This window comes from Lynx canadensis, chromosome F2 (assembly GCF_007474595.2).
Source record: "Lynx canadensis isolate LIC74 chromosome F2, mLynCan4.pri.v2, whole genome shotgun sequence".
Classification (NCBI taxonomy): domain Eukaryota; kingdom Metazoa; phylum Chordata; class Mammalia; order Carnivora; family Felidae; genus Lynx; species Lynx canadensis.
In genome coordinates, this window is record NC_044320.2 from 76,945,741 (window position 1) to 76,964,215 (window position 18,475).

At 41.7% G+C, this 18,475-nt stretch overlaps 1 protein-coding gene and 1 non-coding gene across 3 annotated transcripts in view; both read left to right on the plus strand.

The window, feature by feature from the left end:
• Positions 1-18,475, plus strand: part of ATP6V1H (ATPase H+ transporting V1 subunit H) — a 113,440-nt gene that overhangs the window by 25,323 nt on the left and 69,642 nt on the right. For both annotated transcript variants that reach the window (XM_030304562.1, XM_030304563.1), the window contains one exon: positions 11,921-12,018. In XM_030304562.1, the coding sequence (XP_030160422.1) occupies positions 11,921-12,018 (98 nt within the window). The remainder of the gene's footprint in view (positions 1-11,920; positions 12,019-18,475) is intronic.
• On the plus strand, positions 14,788-14,891 carry LOC115506624. The gene has a single exon (XR_003966463.1). It is a non-coding gene; the product is annotated as a U6 spliceosomal RNA (small nuclear RNA).

Here is an 18,475-nt window from a genome sequence, read left to right on the forward strand (position 1 = left end):
CAAGGGAATTCCTTTTGAGGCAGTGGAAGGGGAATTGGGTCTGGGGGCATTCTCCACGTTGCAGAGTCTGCTCAGACTTGTAAAAATATGGGTAGTATATCTTAAAATCCCTTTAGGTTTTCTGAGCATAGAAAAGGTTTGGGGGGGCGCCTGGGTGGCGCAGTCGGTTAAGCGTCCGACTTCAGCCAGGTCACGATCTCGCGGTCCGTGAGTTTGAGCCCCGCGTCGGGCTCTGGGCTGATGGCTCAGAGCCTGGAGCCTGTTTCCGATTCTGTGTCTCCCTCTCTCTCTGCCCCTCCCCTGTTCATGCTCTGTCTCTCTCTGTCCCAAAAATAAATAAACGTTGAAAAAAAAAAAAAAAATTAAAAAAAAAAAAAAAAAAAAAAAGAAAAGGTTTGGGAAATTGCATTACATGATATTGCCACTTGATGGCAGTATGAAACACAAGTTTTACACTTCAAAATGTGAACTACGAATGATCTAATAGTCTTCTCTCTTAAAATGGCCACGGAAGCCTCATCTTGAGTTATAAGTGGGTTATTACAAACGTTTTTGTTTAAATGGCATCACATAAGTGGGCTTGCCTTAGAATGCATTATGTTGTTTTTGCCCAAATATGAAAATGTTAACCAACATCAGATCTTACACACTCACCTTCTTAAACTGTTTCGTTCTTTACTGGCTCTTGAAAGTGAGTACTCGGTCTTCTGTCCTTCTGAAGGAGCCACACAAGCCATGGAAGTTGGTTGGTGCTGATGTCCTGATAAAAAGGCACGTACTGTGATCTGTCACGAACGGCAAGACTTAGAAGGAATCTGGGAATTTCGTGTTTGTTTGCTCGTTTTCTTTTCCCTCTGTCTGCCTTCGCTTGCACCCGTGTGTGAGGGAGCAGGGTGACTTCTCATTTGGTTCTGATCTCTGGCCGTTTTGTTGTAGATCCATTTTAGCATGAGTTATTGCTAGATGAACATTGTTTCACTGATGGGAGTAAGTAACTGCAGGAAGTTGATGTGTTCTCCTTATTCCTTATTTCATCTTGCCTTTTAACGTTCTGGATCCATTCTGTCCACCCGAACTCTCCGTGATGATGGAACTGGCCATTGTGGGAGCCACCGTGTGGCTCTCGAGCACTCGGAAATGCGGCAAGCGCGAGTAAGAAAGTAAATTTTCGGGGCGCCTGGGTGGCGCAGTCGGTTAAGCATCCGACTTCAGCCAGGTCACGATCTCGCGGTCCGGGAGTTCGAGCCCCGCGTCGGGCTCTGGGCTGATGGCTCGGAGCCTGGAGCCTGTTTCCGATTCTGTGTCTCCCTCTCTCTCTGCCCCTCCCCCGTTCATGCTCTGTCTCTCTCTGTCCCAGAAATAAATAAACGTTGAAAAAAAAAAATTAAAAAAAAAAAAGAAAGTAAATTTTCAATCTTATTTAGTTTGTTAACTTTTTTATCGAAGTATATATCACATACCATAAAATCCACCCATCTGCGCAGTTCAGAAGGTTTTAGTATATTTACAGAGTTGTGCAGCCATTACCACAATCTAATTTTATAACATTTCAACCCCTCAGAAAGAAACCGTGTACACGTTAATAGTCATTCTTCATTCCTGTTCCTTGCTCCCACCCTCTAGCAAACACCAGTCTACTTTCTGCCTCTCTCTTCCTCTTCTGGCCGTTTCATAAAATTAGAGCGTACAGCCCGCGGTTGTCTGTGACTGGCTTCTTTCGCTTAGTGTAATGTTTTCAAGATTCAGGCATGTTTTAACACATATTTATAACATTTGAGAATGAGAGAAACAAAATTTAGGGTTTTTTTTTTTCGGCTTTTGGCAAGATTTCTTAAATCGTCTTCGGTGGTGGTTCTAATATCCTCATTAATATGAAATTCGTTTTACTCTTGTAATTTAATGCTGTGCCCATGTGACACTTTTCAGTCTTCCGCAAGAGGTAGAGTACTCGGTTTAGTTCTTCACCCCTTCGTTGTTGAGCACATCGGGAGTATCCCCGAGTAGCTGAAATGAGTCAGGAATTCCCGTGTCACGAATCCATACAGTTTGGGCCTCTTATGTAACTGCGGTCTGCTCTAGCTGGTGAGTCGTGAGGTCTGTGAGGACCCAAAGTAATTCACAAAGGATGTCTGTGTAAGTTTGACCTGAAGCGGATCTTGGAGGATTTTCATTGTTCAATTGCCTTTTATCTTCCTGCCACCAAATTAATACATCTTACTACACGCTGGGGACCCTTAAAATGTATGCACAGAATGAACGTTAAGGAGGGAGGATAAGAATCTGTGCGTTTTGTTTCTCTGATCATATTTTTGGAAGGATTATCCAGAGGTGTATTCTGGCAGTACAAAAGAAAATTTGTGGTAAGGTATTTCAGTACAAGACTTCCTTGTACAAATCATTGTCAAAGCATAGCAATGATTATAACAATAAGTAATCTAAACTTGTACGTTAGATGTGTTCTTGGAAGTTGTATACAAAGCAGTAATTTATAAAGTAATATTTTCTCAAGTTCATAATGATTTTTCTGCATAGTAAGGAATCTCCTTGGATGACTAAGCAAATTAGGTTGAAAGCAATGCTTGAAGGAAGTTGAGAAATTTGTAAATTAATAGTGAATTGTGTTTTTTTGGTAAAACTTAAGTCTAAGACTAAATTATCTCAATTTGGGCATTAATTTAATCTAGGTATTTTATGAGTATTGACCAGAAGATCTTTTTGCGTAAGCCAACTTCAAGAGGATTTTTGCCCTTCTGTATTTTAGTTCCTGCATATGAGGTAATAAAAATATACCTTACCATTGTTTTGCGCCTTGCAGAACTGATGTGAGTTCAGATTTGAGTAGCAGATGTTTTCCTTTTAATTTGTTAGGGCTGATATTTCCCTTTATTGATGATAAAACAGTTTTGAAGAGTTTAAGTGATTTGCCAAAGATAATTTGGCAAAATTCTTGATAGGCAAAGCCTCTCCCCTTTTCCTTTCCTTTGTCTTTTTTCTTTTCTCTTTTTTTTTTTTTAATTATGTCTTAACTTACACAAAGTAAAATACACAGATTTTAAATGTTCAGCTAAAAGAATTGAAATGTCACATGTCCTCGTACTCAGCACTTCCCTTTGGCTCAACTCTTACCAAGGTTGTGGTTATCATGGAACCTAGTACCATAGATTAATTTTGCCTAATCTTGAACTCTGTTGTAATGGAATTGTATTCAGTATGAACTCTTACGTATCTGAATTCTCTTGCCAATATTGTGCCAATGAAATTCATTCATATTGCATTTAGCAGTGATTCATTCTTTTTTTTTTTTAAGTTTATTTATCTTGAGAGGAAGAGGGAGAGGGAGAAAGGAAGAGAGAGAATGAGCAGAGGAGGGGCAGAGAAAGTGGGAGAGAGAGAGAGAGAGAATCCCAAGCAAGCTCTGTGCTCCATACTGAGCCTGATGTAGGGCTCGATCCCACGACCCTGAGATCGTTACCTGAGCTGAAATCAAGAGTTGGATGCTTAACAGACTGAGCCACCTAGGTGCCCCTAGCAGTGATTCACTCTTTTTATTGCTGTGTAGGAATCTATTAAATGAATATTTTCTATTCTCTTATTAATGGATATTTGGGTTATTTCTAGTTTTGGGCTGTTGTGAGTAATCTTGCTGTGAACATTCTTGTACATGTCTTTTGGTAGATGTAATCACTGTAATCACTTATGTCTGGAACACTTAATTCTAGGATGGAATTGCTGGGTTGTAAAGTATATATAAATTTAGTAGATACTGCCAATCCGTGTTCTCAATCAATTTACGTATCTGTCAACAGAGAATGAGAATTCCAGTCGTTCCATTTCCTTAATGACATTTGGCATTGTGTTGTGTTATTTCTTAAAGCGAACGTCTGTGATAGAATTAAAAATCACACACATACGTGCACATACTCATTTTTAGTTCTATGAGGAAGGATTCATGTAATTGTTATGAAGCATTAAATACTTTTCGGACAGTTGAAATGGGCAGTCCTCCATTTCATGTAAAACTGGCTTCTGGAATTTATTTCAGTCAATTTTGTGTTTGAAAAGTTCAACTTAGTGCTTCACCAGGTCTGCTCTGGTGTACATTTCACTGTCTGTGGGACAGATGTCTTTTACTGCAATACAGACATGTTATTTCAAGTGCCCATGATTCCAGGATTTAAGTGAATATTATCTTTGCTCTTGCTCATTTAGTCTGTACTTAAATCCCAGCATTATAGGGGGGCACCTGGGTGGCTCAGTCGGTTGAGTGTCCGACTTTGGCTCAGGTCATGATATCGCAGTTTGTAGGTTTGAGCCCTGCGTCGGGCTCTGTACTGACAGCTCAGAGCCTGGAGCCTGCTTCGGATTCTGTGTCTCCTTCTCTCTCTGCCCCTCCCCCACTTGTGCTCTGTCTCTCTCTGTCTCTCAAAAATAAATAAACGTAAAAAAAAATAAAAATTAAATCCCAGCATTATGAAGATGAATATTGAAAATGTATCTATAAACTTTTTATAACATTAGTTTTACTTGGTACAATATCACCGTAGTTTTTATGTTTATCTTTTGTTGCCAATTTACTTTGTAACTCCTCAGTTTTCAAATTAGCCTGTAAATCTGCAGAGTATGGATCCCTGAGACCATATTTGCCAGGAAGGTGAATTTTATCCGTTGCTGTTTTCCCTTTGCTGTGATTATTCCACCACGATGTAGGAGAGTTTGCATTTCAGCGACACTGGAAAATTTACCCAAGTGATATTCTCTTAAATGTGTTGAGAAGTAAACCTATTTCTCTATACCAGCGAGGTTTGCTGCGGTGAGAGGGCTTGTTGTGGCCAATTCTCAGCCCGGGATGTCTGGTGTAGCACAGAGAACTCTAGCTTAAGCATAGGAGAGTGGACTCCTAGTGCCAACCCAAGACGAACTCACTATTTTAACTTCAACAAATTATATCACCTTTTCAAGCCTCATCTTGAAAAATTGGTATCATAGTATTTCCCTCTTATTTTTAATTTTAATTTTTGTTTGAAAGGGCTTTGAAAAATACATGGGTTAATAAATTGTTTTTATTAAAAATTCTTAATTTCTTTTTTGACAGTTTTTTTTTTTAAGTTTACTTATTTATTTTGAGAAAGAAAGAGAGTACAGGGGAGGGCTAGCAAAACCCGACATGGGGCTCGATCCCATGAACTGTGACACCATGACCTGAGCCAAAATTACCTGGCTTAACTGACTAAGCCACCCAGGCGCCCCTACCTTAGCAATTTATTTATTTATTTATTTATTTATTTATTTATTTATTATTTTTTTTTTTTTTAATTTTTTTTCCAACGTTTATTTATTTTTGGGACAGAGAGAGACAGAGCATGAACGGGGGAGGGGCAGAGAGAGAGGGAGACACAGAATCGGAAACAGGCTCCAGGCTCCGAGCCATCAGCCCAGAGCCCGACGCGGGGCTCGAACTCACGCACCGCGAGATCGTGACCTGGCTGAAGTCGGACGCTTAACCGACTGCGCCACCCAGGCGCCCCAACCTTAGCAATTTAAATGGCAACTATTATCTGCCTAAGTGAGTGCTTTTATCATAAATATTTTCTAGTAAAATAGGATGATATAAGGTGCAGTCAAAATTGACTAGCAATTCATATTAGTTCTTAAATTGAGATGAAAGAAAATACTAGACAATTTCATAAGATCCATACTACCAAACAGATTCAGTTTTGCCTCCAAAAGGAAATAGAATAATAGTGCTATGTTGTATCTATTTCTGCAGTATTGATTGTTATCAGCATAATATTTTGGCCAAACTTTCAGTTACTGAACCATCTCTGTTAGAGCCCCATTCATTTGGAACTTGTGTAAGATAGGATGTTTTTTTGTATTTCTCGTTTGTTCGTTCAATCAAGAAATAGGTATTGAGGTACCTGGGTGGCTCAGTCGGTTAAGTATCTGACTCTTGATTTTGGCTCAGGTCATGATCTCATGGTTTGTGGGCTCGAGCCCCATGTTAGGCTTTGTGCTGACAGTGTGGAGCCTGCTTGGGATTCTCTCTCTCCCTCTCTCTTCTGCTTGCTCTCTCTCTCTCTCTCTCTCTCTCTTTCTCAAAATAAATAAAACAAAGAACCATGTATTGAGTGCCAACAGGTACAGTGCATGGTTCTGAAAGAGTAGCACTGAACAGGATGGGCAGGACTCCTGGCTTCACAGGCCTTCATTTTACTCAGGGAGGACAGCATTAGACAAGTTAATTAGGCTCTTTGATTATTTTAGTACCCTTGTGGCAAGGCTTGTAGGAAAGGAGCACGGGTCCACGAGGGGGTGGGAGGGGGGTGGTCTCATCTGGGGCCAGTTTGCTCAGGCTTCCTGAGGAAGCAGGGGATAAGCCTGCGCCTTCAGCGGAGGGAAGCGTGTGGAGAACATCGCAGGGGAGGGAGAGCAGGTGGGGAGATGAGGCAGGTCCAGGACATTCAGGGCCTTAGGGATCACAGAGGGCTTTAGAACTTCTCCTTGGCGGGGGAAAGAAGCCATGGAAGCATATTAAGAGGGGGAGTCACATGGCACAGAGCAGCCATGGGAAGGAGGCCAGCGTGGCACCGGACCTGGTAAGCAGTGCTTACCAGAGCGTCAACACTGCTCCCTCGATGGCTGCGCGCCTTGCTTGTTTACTTTCCTGGGCTTCTGTCACTTGTCTCCTCAGCATCGGGTGCCTCCAGAGATCCTGTGTAACAGAATGGAATTGCTGGGTTGTAAGGTATATGTAAATTTAGTAGATGTCGCCAGTCAGTGTTAAGTCAATGTACAGATCCATCAACAAAGTATGAGAATTTCCACGTCTCCCTCTCTGCATTTCCTATTTCCTTTTCTTAACAGTATTTTTGTTGCATTGGATTTGTCAGATTCCAGTGCGCTCTGTAATTTACTGCGTGTGTGTGTGTGTGTGTGTGTGTGTGTACTTTTCCTCTTTCTGCATTGGACTGTAAACTCCCCGATGGAAGGGATTGTGGTCTATTTGTTCATGGTCGTGTGTCCAGTGCAAGAACAGTGTCTTGCACATAGAAGGCACTCAGTAAATACCTGTTGAATGAATATTGAGTATAGACCTGTAGAGTCTTTCTGGGGAATAGTTGAGAACTTAGAAAGATGGAGACCTTATGTCCCTTACTAGTTTCTGACCGTGCAGGCAATCTGAGGTTGTAGCTGTCAAGCAGTTTTTCTACAACTGCAAGGGCAGATGGGCTTCTTCGTCTTTGGTTGGATTCTAAGGACAAATACCTGTGAAAATAAAGTGGAATCCCTTCTGCTTATCAGATAATATAAGCAACCAAATACACGCTGTTGAATTAGGGAATACATCTTCAAAGTTGAGAGAGCACAGGGGGGTTAAAATCTTTATGTAAATGGTTAAAAATGCAGTGGATCTCTATGTATAAGATTAAATGGAAAAAGAAACTTATAAGTGAAAGTTATAGTATAATCTTATTTTTTTTTCAAAAAAGAACATATAATGCATAGAAACTTTCTACAGTATTACATAGAATATCTACTAACAGTGATTACATCATAGGAATGGTACTGAGGGGTGAGAAGAGGGATGTTTTCTTTCATGCTTATTCTGTATTGATTGAATTTTTAATCATAAATATGTACAAAGAATTTCATGTAAAATTCAGGTCGATACAAGTCATATTAATACACAAATATTAATGAGATTCTGTACTATTTGTCTAGTTTATAACTGTACCTAGTACCCGGAAGCAGCTCGCATAGTGATGGTGCCTGTTACCCTTGGGTGTTCCAAGCATGGGGTCAGGGAAGGTCAGCTGGAAAAGCGAGGCTCTGGTACTGTTCCAAGGGACGGCACGGAGATCTCTTCCTCGTTTGATTCTCTCTTGTGGCATTTCTGTGTGGAAGGAGCAATCTTTGATTACCTCAAACACTGCTTCATCAGCGTCTGTGATGGTGGTTTGTGATATCATCCTGCGAGATAGACTGTTTCTCTGCCTTTCGCTTCTTGTTCAGTTTGTCTTTGTTTGAAATCTTTTGACATTTCAGGGTTTTCTAATTAGCAACTGCAGCTTTTTCAAGAATACTTTTTATTTATTTATTTTTAAGTTTACTGATTTATTTTGAGAGGCAAGGAGGAGCAGAGAGAGAGGAGGGAGGGAGGAGAGAATGAATCCCAAGCAGGTTCTGCACTGTTAACATGGAGCCTGATGTGGGACTTGATCCCACGGACCATGAGATCGATCATGATCTGAGCTGGAATCAGGAGTCAGATGTTTAGTTACTGAGCCACTCAGGTGCCCTGAGAATACTTTTTAATGTCCTGATAGAATCGGAAATGCTAGCAGAAAGAAAAATATATACAGCAGGAAGATCAAGATTGTGTTCACATTGAACCGTATGGAGAACAGTAGTACATTGCTATAATTATCACAGAAATCAGCTTAAGGGAAATGACAGTATAGAATTTGGGGGCTTCTATATTTTGTCCTTTTTTAAAGAAACAGTGTCTTGGTAGGCAGAAAACTAAAATCACTTCACTTGGACAAAATATATGTTAAAACTTCAGGTTCTTGGGTGCCTGGGTGGCTTGGTCGGTTAAGCGTCCGACTTCGGCTCAGGTCACGATCTCATAGTTCATGGGTTCGACCCCACATCAGGCTCTGTGCTGACAGCTCAGAGCCTGGAGCCTGCTTCGGATGCTGTGTCTCCCTCTCTCTGCCCCTCCCCAGCTTGCGTTCTGTCTCTCTGTCTCTCAAAAATAAATAAACATTGAAGAAAAAAAAATTTTTTTAACTTCACATTCTGCTTTTTTCCTCTTAAAGCCAAATGGCCTGCATGTGCGCCCCCCCCCCCCCATACTCACACAAAGGGCAAGAATAGAGTTTTATGTGTGGCACAAGGAAGCAATTAATTCCATCTGGAGAAATGAGAATACAGTAGTAGATGCAGAAGCAGACATGTATTGAATATCGAATGACAGATACCACCGAAAACTCTTTCGTACATGAACTAATGAAATTATACCCACATTCCATGGGATTTGTCCTATTATCACCATTTTATAGGTAGGAAGCTCATTCAAGGTCACGTGGCTTGTAAGTGGCTGAGTGTGATGGGCTGGCGCGAGAGCCTTTGTTCCTAACGCTCACGCTGTGTATTACCGCCTTCCGTTCATGGCGGAGGAGTTAACAGTTGGTCTAAGACTTGGCAGCAGGTGAGCCAATCCAGACGGAGAAGAGAATGGGGAGAGAGCTGTGCAGTCAGTAGTCGGAGGTAGAGGTCTGGTTCTCAGGTGAAAGTAACTGTAGAAACTCTTAAGGTCACTGGTGATCCGAGCATTATTATTGTCATTATTAGTGGGTGATAAGATACAAAGGTAAAAATTTGGTGACGATTCTTTTAAGAAACGTTTCTGTATTGGGAGATAGAGAGATGCAGAGGTTGGTACAAAGTTTAGGGACTTTAAGGTGGGAAAGGATTGAGTATATTTAGAGGCTGAGGAGAGGAAACCAATCCGAGAGACCGAAGGTGTAGGAGAGGGGTCTGATGGACGACACATCACGTGGGAGGAATGGGATGTACATGTTGGCTGGGGCTGAGGGTCATGGACAGGAAGTTTTCCTGTCTCCTAGGCGAGAGAGGGGCAAGAATGGCTGTAAGTATAGTTCCGTTTTTGGGGTGAGATGTTGGCAGCTGGTGAATCTCTAAGTAATGGTCCATATATTTTCTCATAGTGCTGAGAGTGAGGGAAGAGAGTGGGACAGGATAGCGGTGAATGTGTGAGTGGCAGAGAGAACAGTCTACAATTGCATGACGGCTTTGCAGGATTGTATGATTTTCTTTAGCAGTATTGAATTACCTTTGTCTGGGACTAGAGACGGTGATTTGTTGGCTTGATCGAAGCCTTATTTAGAAAAAAAATGGTTGAGTAATTTTTATACATGAGAGTAATAGGGCAGTGCAAGTGACAGACAAGGAAGTGATATAATTTGTTTAATAGAAGGCAATAATTCAATCATCTGCCAATGTTGCCTTTACTGTATACTTTGAAAGTGATTTCGGGACTGGCATTTGGACTCCCTCATTATGTATAACAGGCGTGAGTACAGTTTTAGAGCCAGGATCTTTAATATGCGCATTTATAATGTGAATCCGGAAGCTGTATGACAATGAAGAATCCATATTTGAAATGTATCATGTATTTCAATGTAGCATAGTAAAATGGACAGGAAAATAGGCTTACAGTGAACCAAGAAATTTTTGTGTTGAGGGGCACCTGGGTGGCTCAGCTGATTAAGCGTCCGGCTTCGGCTCAGGTCATGATGTCACGGTCCGTGAGTTCGAGCCCCGCATCGGGCTCTGTGCTGACAGCTCAGAGCCCGGAGCCTGCTTCAGATTCTGTGTCTCCCTCTCTCTGACCCTCCCCTACTCATGCTCTGTCTCTCTCTCTCTCTCTCTCTCTCTCTCAAAAAAAACCCTAAAACCAAAAACCAAAAAAAACATTAAAAAAAAAAGAAATTTTTTGTTGAGAGGAAGTTGATGATAAATGGAAGAGGAGAGAGTGCCCTAGGTTGCATTTTTATTCATTATATGCGGAAACCTTGCTTAGGCTATCCCTCTAAACAAGAAAAATGGAATTCATCTTTCAAAAAGGATTACTACCTGCTGACTAAATTGGAAAAATAACGTGTTTTCCCATTATGGAAGATTATTTTAGAACTGAAAATTCACATTATTTTTTTTTTTTGGTCATTTCTGTTAATGTTTTGAGTTTTCAGGCAAATTGTATTAATGGATATATCGTGCTTTTGGGAAACTGTTCACTACTTTTAAAATCTAAGATAACGTTTTCTTGATATCCTTTGATACTTCCACCAAATGTACTTCTATCGTTGTGGTTTTGTGATCGAATGCCTGGAATTTCTTTGAAGTGTTAGGTTTTAACGAACTTTGTTTGAAAACACAGAGCCTAGTAGCAGCGTGTATATTAGGTTTTGTGAATTTCTATAACATCCGTGATTCTCTCCATTTTCTTTTCTTTTATTAGCATGTTCTTTAAGGCTAGAGTGCAGGTTCCTCTGCTCTCTCTGTTCTTCTAGATGGGGGGGCGGGAGGTTCATGGCAAATATTTGGACAAGAACCCAGGCCGAGTGTTGCTATTAGCTTTACTAAAATGGAGGTGCCTGCATTGTTCCTGGGGGTATTATTCCTGTCTATTTCAAGTTCCAGATTTAACCTCAGTTTTTCTAGAACGGTGCTGTGGAACTGATAGCTGTTAAACATGATAGAGCACCTTTTTCAAATGTTTCGACTTCTCATGTGCTGTATGGTGGTTGTTTTTTTGAAGTCCCCATTTATTGCATTTCTGTGCAATGCCTGCCTCTATGCTAAAGGCATTACTTAACTTAGTCCTAACAACACTCCTTCGGGATGTGTGGGGTGTCATCCTCATTAAGGACAAAGGTATCGAGTATTGGGAAGGTTCAGTGACTTACGTCCGTTTAAGTACAGGCCCATCTCCAAGCGTAGAGTTTTATCTTTTTAATCTTATTCGACATTTCTACGGTTATGAAGAGCAGTATTGTCTCCACGGTGCCCCCGTTCAGGGCTAAGTGAGACATTGCGAGATAACACTTACCAAACCATAACAAGGAAAGGGTTACTTTTTTTCCTTGATTTCCCTGTGTGCTGAGTAATCTTGAGCTATGTAGGTTTAACCTGGCAGAGAAAAACAGCCTCATCTCTAGGAGGTAGAGAGAAGCAAAAACGAAGGTTGGTTTTTGAAGATATATTAGGGGCTTTTGGATGTTCTGATGATAAGAACCTCTAGCTAAAAAAAAAAATCCAGACTTTCCGTGTATGCACGATCCACGCCTTTAAGTGCTCTTCAACCTGAAACCTTGTCCTTCTGCTTGTGTAGAGTTCTCAGTACGTGCAGTGTGTCGCCGGGTGTCTGCAGCTGATGCTTCGGGTCAATGAGTACCGCTTTGCCTGGGTAGAAGCAGATGGGGTGAGCTGGTGAGTGCCCTTTCGCTTTTAACGTCGAGTAACATTTAAAAGCTTCCCTCCTTGACATTTGCAAAGAAATTAATGCACTGAATCATCTAAAGGGAGTTTTTTGTTTTTTTTTTTTTTTAAGGCTGTTTAACAGTGGATTATGCTAACCTTCATGGAAGTCCGTAACTCCTAAATGAAATGTTTCCCTTCTCCCTCACTTGGTCTGTGCTGTTTGTAAGAGGTTAAGGACTCTTAAAAGCCTGATGCTTGACAGAACAGATTCTAGGTACTCAGAATAGAAAAAAAAAAAAACAATTATAAAATATCTTGTGGTAAAAGCAGGCAAAAATCAGCAAGAAAAGGTCTTATCCAGAAAAATGAATGTGACCCATTCTTTGTAATGCTGTGTAATTAGCCCATTCTCTGTGGGGTCCTAATTTGCAGGCTCAGAAACCTTGAGGGGCTGCCCTCTCAGGTTAGCAAATGTACTTATATGAGAACTCCCCCCAACACCAAAACAAACAATGCTCTTTTACTACCAGAAAGTCAATTTATTTATTCATTATGGGAGATCTCATGCTTTTTTTTTTTTCTTTAACGTTTATTTATTCTTGAGAGAGAGAGAGAGAGAGAGAGCAGGGGAGGGGCAGAGAGAGAGGGAGACACAGAATCTGAAGCAGGTTCTAAGCTCTGAGCTGTCCACACAGATCCCGAGGTGGGGCTTGAACTCATGAATCGTGAGATCATGACCTGAGCTGAAGTCGGACGCTTAACTGACTGAGCCACCCAGGCGCCCCGAGATCTCATGCTCTTCAATTAGACGCTCTTTTGGGTTGATGAAGATGTTGTTTATCTGTTGGAAAACGCTTCAGGAAGCTAGTTTGTCCGCAGAGGTTCGCTGGTGAGAAAGAGGACCCGATTGATCTCCTGCTGCTGGGCTGTCACACGACTAGGCTGGTGCCTCCATTTCCAGTGTAGGCATGCACCTGCCAAAGGGATCTTCCCAGCCGGTGTTTGCATGACGCTTCCTTAGCTGGGTGACTTTCTCAAATGGCTTTCCTTATGAATTGCCTAGACTTGTCATCAACTACTCAGTTATCATCGACTCAGTAAATTAATAATCCTTTTTTAAAAAAAGTTTGTTTATTTATTTTGAGAGAGACCGAGCACAGTGCGGGAGGGGCAGAGAGAGAGAGAGAGAGAGAGAGAGAGAGAGAGAGAATCTCAAGCAGGCTCCATTCTCAGCATGGAGCTCGATGCGGGACTCAGTCTCACGAACTGTGGGATCATGACCTGAGTGGAAATCAAGAGGGGGACACTTAACTGCCTGAGCCACCTGGTGCCCTAACAAATTAGTAATCTTATATTAACATGTAAAATTTCAATCTTTTTATACTTATTTAGCCTTCAGTATGTCAGGAAAAACAGTCATCACAATTTGCCATGTGGACAATTTTCAAAAATATATATATTTGGTCATTTTATGGATAATTGACAGACTTATGAATAAAGCAATAGTGAAAAACAACCATTAGAAATTCTGTAAGAATTTTTTCATGGTAAGTCTTTTTGTAGTAAGTGAGTTTTGGTGCACCAATATCATAAAAGATGAAAGAAAACCATCACATATCCTTTTAGCAAAATGGAATGGTGCAGGCTCTGGTTGCAAAATATCGTTGGAGGCTTTCACGTTGAACAGCTAAATAGGTGAGAATACCCTATTTCCTTTCTTTGTCCTTAGAAACATATTTTCACTTATTGCCTCTTGAGTTTGAGAAAATGCATTTATGGTACAGTCAGCTGAAAACTCACAGTTTGAGGTTTCACGTATGTGACCAATTTTATCATCATTGTTAATAGAATGCCGTCTGTCTCCGCTTTCAACTTCTGATTCATCTAATCATTACGAGACACCTTCCTCAGGTAGTTGTCATTATGGATGGAAAATAAAAAGTTCTGAATTCTTTGAATTTGCAGTGTTCACACAGTGTCAGGAGACTCAGCGGAAGGACTCAAGGGACCCAGCATGTAGTCATTCTCACGGCTGGGATTTATTTTTAGAGACACAGTGGATCAGGCCGCGTCTGGAGGAATCCACGTTAGGCTTCCGTATGTTCTCTCCCCGCAGTAGTGGGGGTCGCACGGCCTACTTTTTCCCCAGTGGTGACAATGTAGCAACATTTGTGTGACGTTTCTGCCCGGGAATCCCTGTAGAGAGTAAACACCTGTGGTTTTCAAATTTTTTTTTAATGTTTATGAGAGAGAGAGAGAGAGAGAGAGTGCGCGCACACAACCGAGCATGAGCTGGGGCGGGGGGGGGGGTGGTCAGAGAGAGAGGGAGACACAGAATCCGAAGCAGGCACCAGGCTCTGAGCTGTCAGCACATAGACGCGGGGCTCCAGCCCACAAACCACGAGATCATGACCTGAGCCGAAGTTGGACGCTTACCGGACTCAGCCACCCAGGCACCCCAAGCACCTATGGCTTTTATTGGAGGTTTATCAGACACCCTCTGCCTACCACGCAGCAAAATTCCAGACTCCAGAATATATTGTTTAGGTGCAGTGAGCCATCTCTGTCATTTAGGGAGAGTTTTGTATCAGTGTAGGAAGTTGTTTACCACTAAAGTTCCTGGAAGCCAGCCGAAGGCTGACTGTGGACACGGACTTTCCTAAGAATAGCAGTTTCAGGACTACGATGTTGCTTTTCTTATTGCGCAGAAACCTAAAGGTAGACTACGGAGACGGAGACGGTGTTTCCAGCCTTTTTACCTTCGTTACGAACGATGCAGTGCTCGCCTCAGCAGCACACATACTAACATAGGAGCGACACAGAGATCAGCTTGTCCCCTGTGCAAGGATGACATATAAAGTTGGAAGAAGGATGCAATATTCGGGGCAATGCAGTAGGAAGGATAATTATTTCGTTATTATATCATCTTTGTAGGTGATTGCATCATTCTCCGATTTTCTTATATTTTAGTCTTTAATTTATTTTTAAGCATAGTTGGGAATAATGAATGTATAATGATGCAGTAATATTTAGGATAATAAAATACTATAATTGTTCAAATTACGGGCAACATAAAAGCACTGAGATCCCGTAAGCACATCTTAGGTTTATGAATGGATCCAATAGACCTGTATAGTGTTTGAAGAATAAATTGAATTTCATTCTGTTACATACAAAATAGATTTTTTTTGTTCCCTGGAAGATCTGGAAAACAGAATAAAAGTCGCGAAACAGCAATTTCTACACATAGTTAGAATTGCTCAGAAAATAAACCCAAATACCGAAGTTAACCAAATGTGGCTATTGTAATTACTGCAGTGTTTCGGAGGACAGTAAGCAGTATTATTAACTGTTTCAGTTAGCAACAAGCACAGGGACACATTGTGTTCAGCATATCCATTCTGACATACTAATGACTGCTAATTAGATTTAAAGTAGTCAAAAATAATAGAGACCTTCAGGTTGAGAGCAGGCGTTAATCAAGGTATAACATGGTAACTCGCTGATAGGATAGCAATCTAAAAAAGTCATTTAATCTTTTCACCTTTATCTTTTTTTTTTAATTTTTTTTTCAACGTTTATTTTTGAGACAGAGAGAGACAGAGCATGAACGGGGGAGGGGCAGAGAGAGAGGGAGACACAGAATCGGAAACAGGCTCCAGGCCCCGAGCTGTCAGCACAGAGCCCGACGCGGGGCTCGAACCCACGGACCGTGAGATCGTGACCTGAGCCGAAGTCGGACGCTCAACCGACTGCGCCACCCAGGCGCCCCTAAGATTTTTTTTTTTAAACATCAGAATATTATTAGGTGATACTGTGTGATAAGATGTGAGGTGCTCGTGGGTGTAAAGGGCATCAGCCAGTAAACCCGCTGTTCGGCCTCCCTCGCCCTGCACTGGCTTGATTTGTTTTTTAAGCCTTAATCAAAAACACAGGATACTAAATAACAGTTTTGGCCTCATGGACCTTGGCCTTCTATTTTGGATTTGACAGTAATTTGTATTTTTTGGACTCTCTGCGTAATGGTGCGCTGTATATTATAGGGAATACGAAGAAACGTATGTGGTCTCTTAAAAAAAAATTATAATCTAGTTGGAAAATATTAAATAGCAAACCAAGGTAGTGTTTAGGATCCTATAGCATCATTGAGTAACTGTTTCAGTGACTTTAAAAATAATATTAAGCTCCTCGGTTTGAGAGGGGTAGTTGAGAGATGGGGATTTGTACTTATCCATTCTTCAGGTCTCTGCTCAAGGGAGAATCCTTCCCTTGAATCCACTCTGGGATCCTGCCTCCCCACTGGACTCTGAGCTCCTTGAAAGCATGGGTAGGGTTGGGGCGCCTGGGTGGCGCAGTCGGTTAAGCGTCCGACTTCAGCCAAGTCACGATCTCGCAGTCCGGGAGTTCGAGCCCCGTGTCGGGCTCTGGGCTGATGGCTCAGAGCCTGGAGCCTGTTTCCGATTCTGTGTCTCCCTCTCTCTCTGCCCCTCCTCCGTTCATGCTCTGTCTCTCTCTGTCCCAAAAATAAATAAACGTTGGAAAAAAAAAATTAAAAAAAAAAAAAAGCATGGGTAGGGTCTGTTTTTGCCCCCCATTATGTCTCCCATGCCTTGCACTGTACCTGCCACGTAGATTTTCAACAGATGTTTGTGAAATTACTGTATTCAGGTTTATTTTGGGCCTTTGTGTCCTTGGAGTCCCCTTAGCATGCTCTTGGACCTCCGTTGTCTTTGGAGTTAGGGTTCCCTGCCCCTAAGGGAAACCCTTCCTTACTCTGGTAAATAGGAACTTTATTTTAATTGCTTCATTGGAGTTCTTTTGGTGGTTACTATTTGGATGTAGGAGACTTACTTATTTTTTCAACACAATATATATACAGTGTAGACACATATTGAACTCTGAAATTTCTCTGCAGCGTTCATCATTGTTGATTGCTCCTTCCTTTGAAAGCTTTCTGTCTTTATTTCAGCGACAGTGCGAGCTGTTTTTAAGCCCTCTGGTCACTTACAATTTTTTTTTTTTTTTTAGAGATAATTTAATATCAAGAACTTGTTAATTACAAACTTGTTAACTAGGTTTCTGAAAACAAATAAAAGAACTCTCAAGTGTCAGAGAGAGTGGAAGGTACAGACACAACCCCTAAAGTTGGGGAACAGATAAGAGATTGGAATTACTAAAATTCATACGCTTCAAGGAGTCTGTGTAAACTGAAGTTTAAACCAGGGCTTATGTCCCTGAGCTCAGAGGAAGGGCCTCATAGGTCAGGGACCTAAATGGCTGGTGTTGGTATCGCTGAGGGTGTGCAGTGAGGCTGTGCGGCCAGCGCTGTTGCAAAAGGAATTCAGCCGGTGCCACGGAAAAAAACGGCTGCCGGTGCCCCGGTGAAGAAATGTAGCTGGAGTGTTACCCCCCCGGGAGCAGGGAACCAACAGGACAAAGCCTCTTCTTCCTCTGTCCTGGCGGTCAGCCCCTAGCGGCTCTTGCTGGCAGACCCAGCTGGCAAAGCAGAACTGTGGCTTCCGGTTCCAGCCACAGCGTCACGGAGCAAAGTGTAGAAGGCTTCTCTTCATCAGTGGAATAATCAGAGGGCAAAAGGAAGCTGGGTACCGGGGTACTGATGGGATAAAATGACTTTATTTTACGTAAGATATTTTACGTGATGTATACCACTGACATCAGTATTAAACAAAAGCAAGTCTTGGGGCGCCTGGGTGGCGCAGTCGGTTAAGTGTCCGACTTCAGCCAGGTCACGATCTCACGGTCCGTGGGTTCAAGCCCCGCGTCGGGCTCTGGGCTGATGGCTCAGAGCCTGGAGCCTGCTTCCGATTCTGTGTCTCCCTCTCTCTCTGCCCCTCCCCCGTTCATGCTCTGTCTCTCTCTGTCCCAAAAATAAATAAACGTTGAAAAAAAAAATTAAAAAAAACAAAAAAACAAAAGCAAGTCTTAAATGACAACTCAAAATAGAAAAGATGTGAGGGAGAAATCACGCATGAGAAAATGAAGGGCAGTTCAGCGAATTTGTAACTGTATAGGAAGGAATCATAAAGATGGGAAAATGGCACAAATACAAGCCTTCCACTAAGCTAGCGGTTGTAGATTGTGAAGTCAGATTTTAAACATTTCTTTCTTTCTTTTAATCGACTTTTTGGAGCACTTTTATGTTTACAGAAAAATTGAAAGTGCAGAATTTTCTTATCTACCTGCCCCATAGTTTTCACTGTTAAGAATGTCTTACGTTAGTATGGTACGTTTCCTTCAGTTGACGAGCCGATACTAATATACTCTTATTAACTAAGGTCCCTGTTTACATTATGGTTCAGTCTTTGTGCTGTGCGTTCGGTAGGTTTTCCTCTTAACCCCTTAAGGAGTTCCCCTTAACCCCTCTGGTCATTTTTTAATGATCTAATCTGGTAGTTTCTCTTCTTTCTTGTTTAAATGTAGGCATTTCCTGTGGAAATTTCCTTAG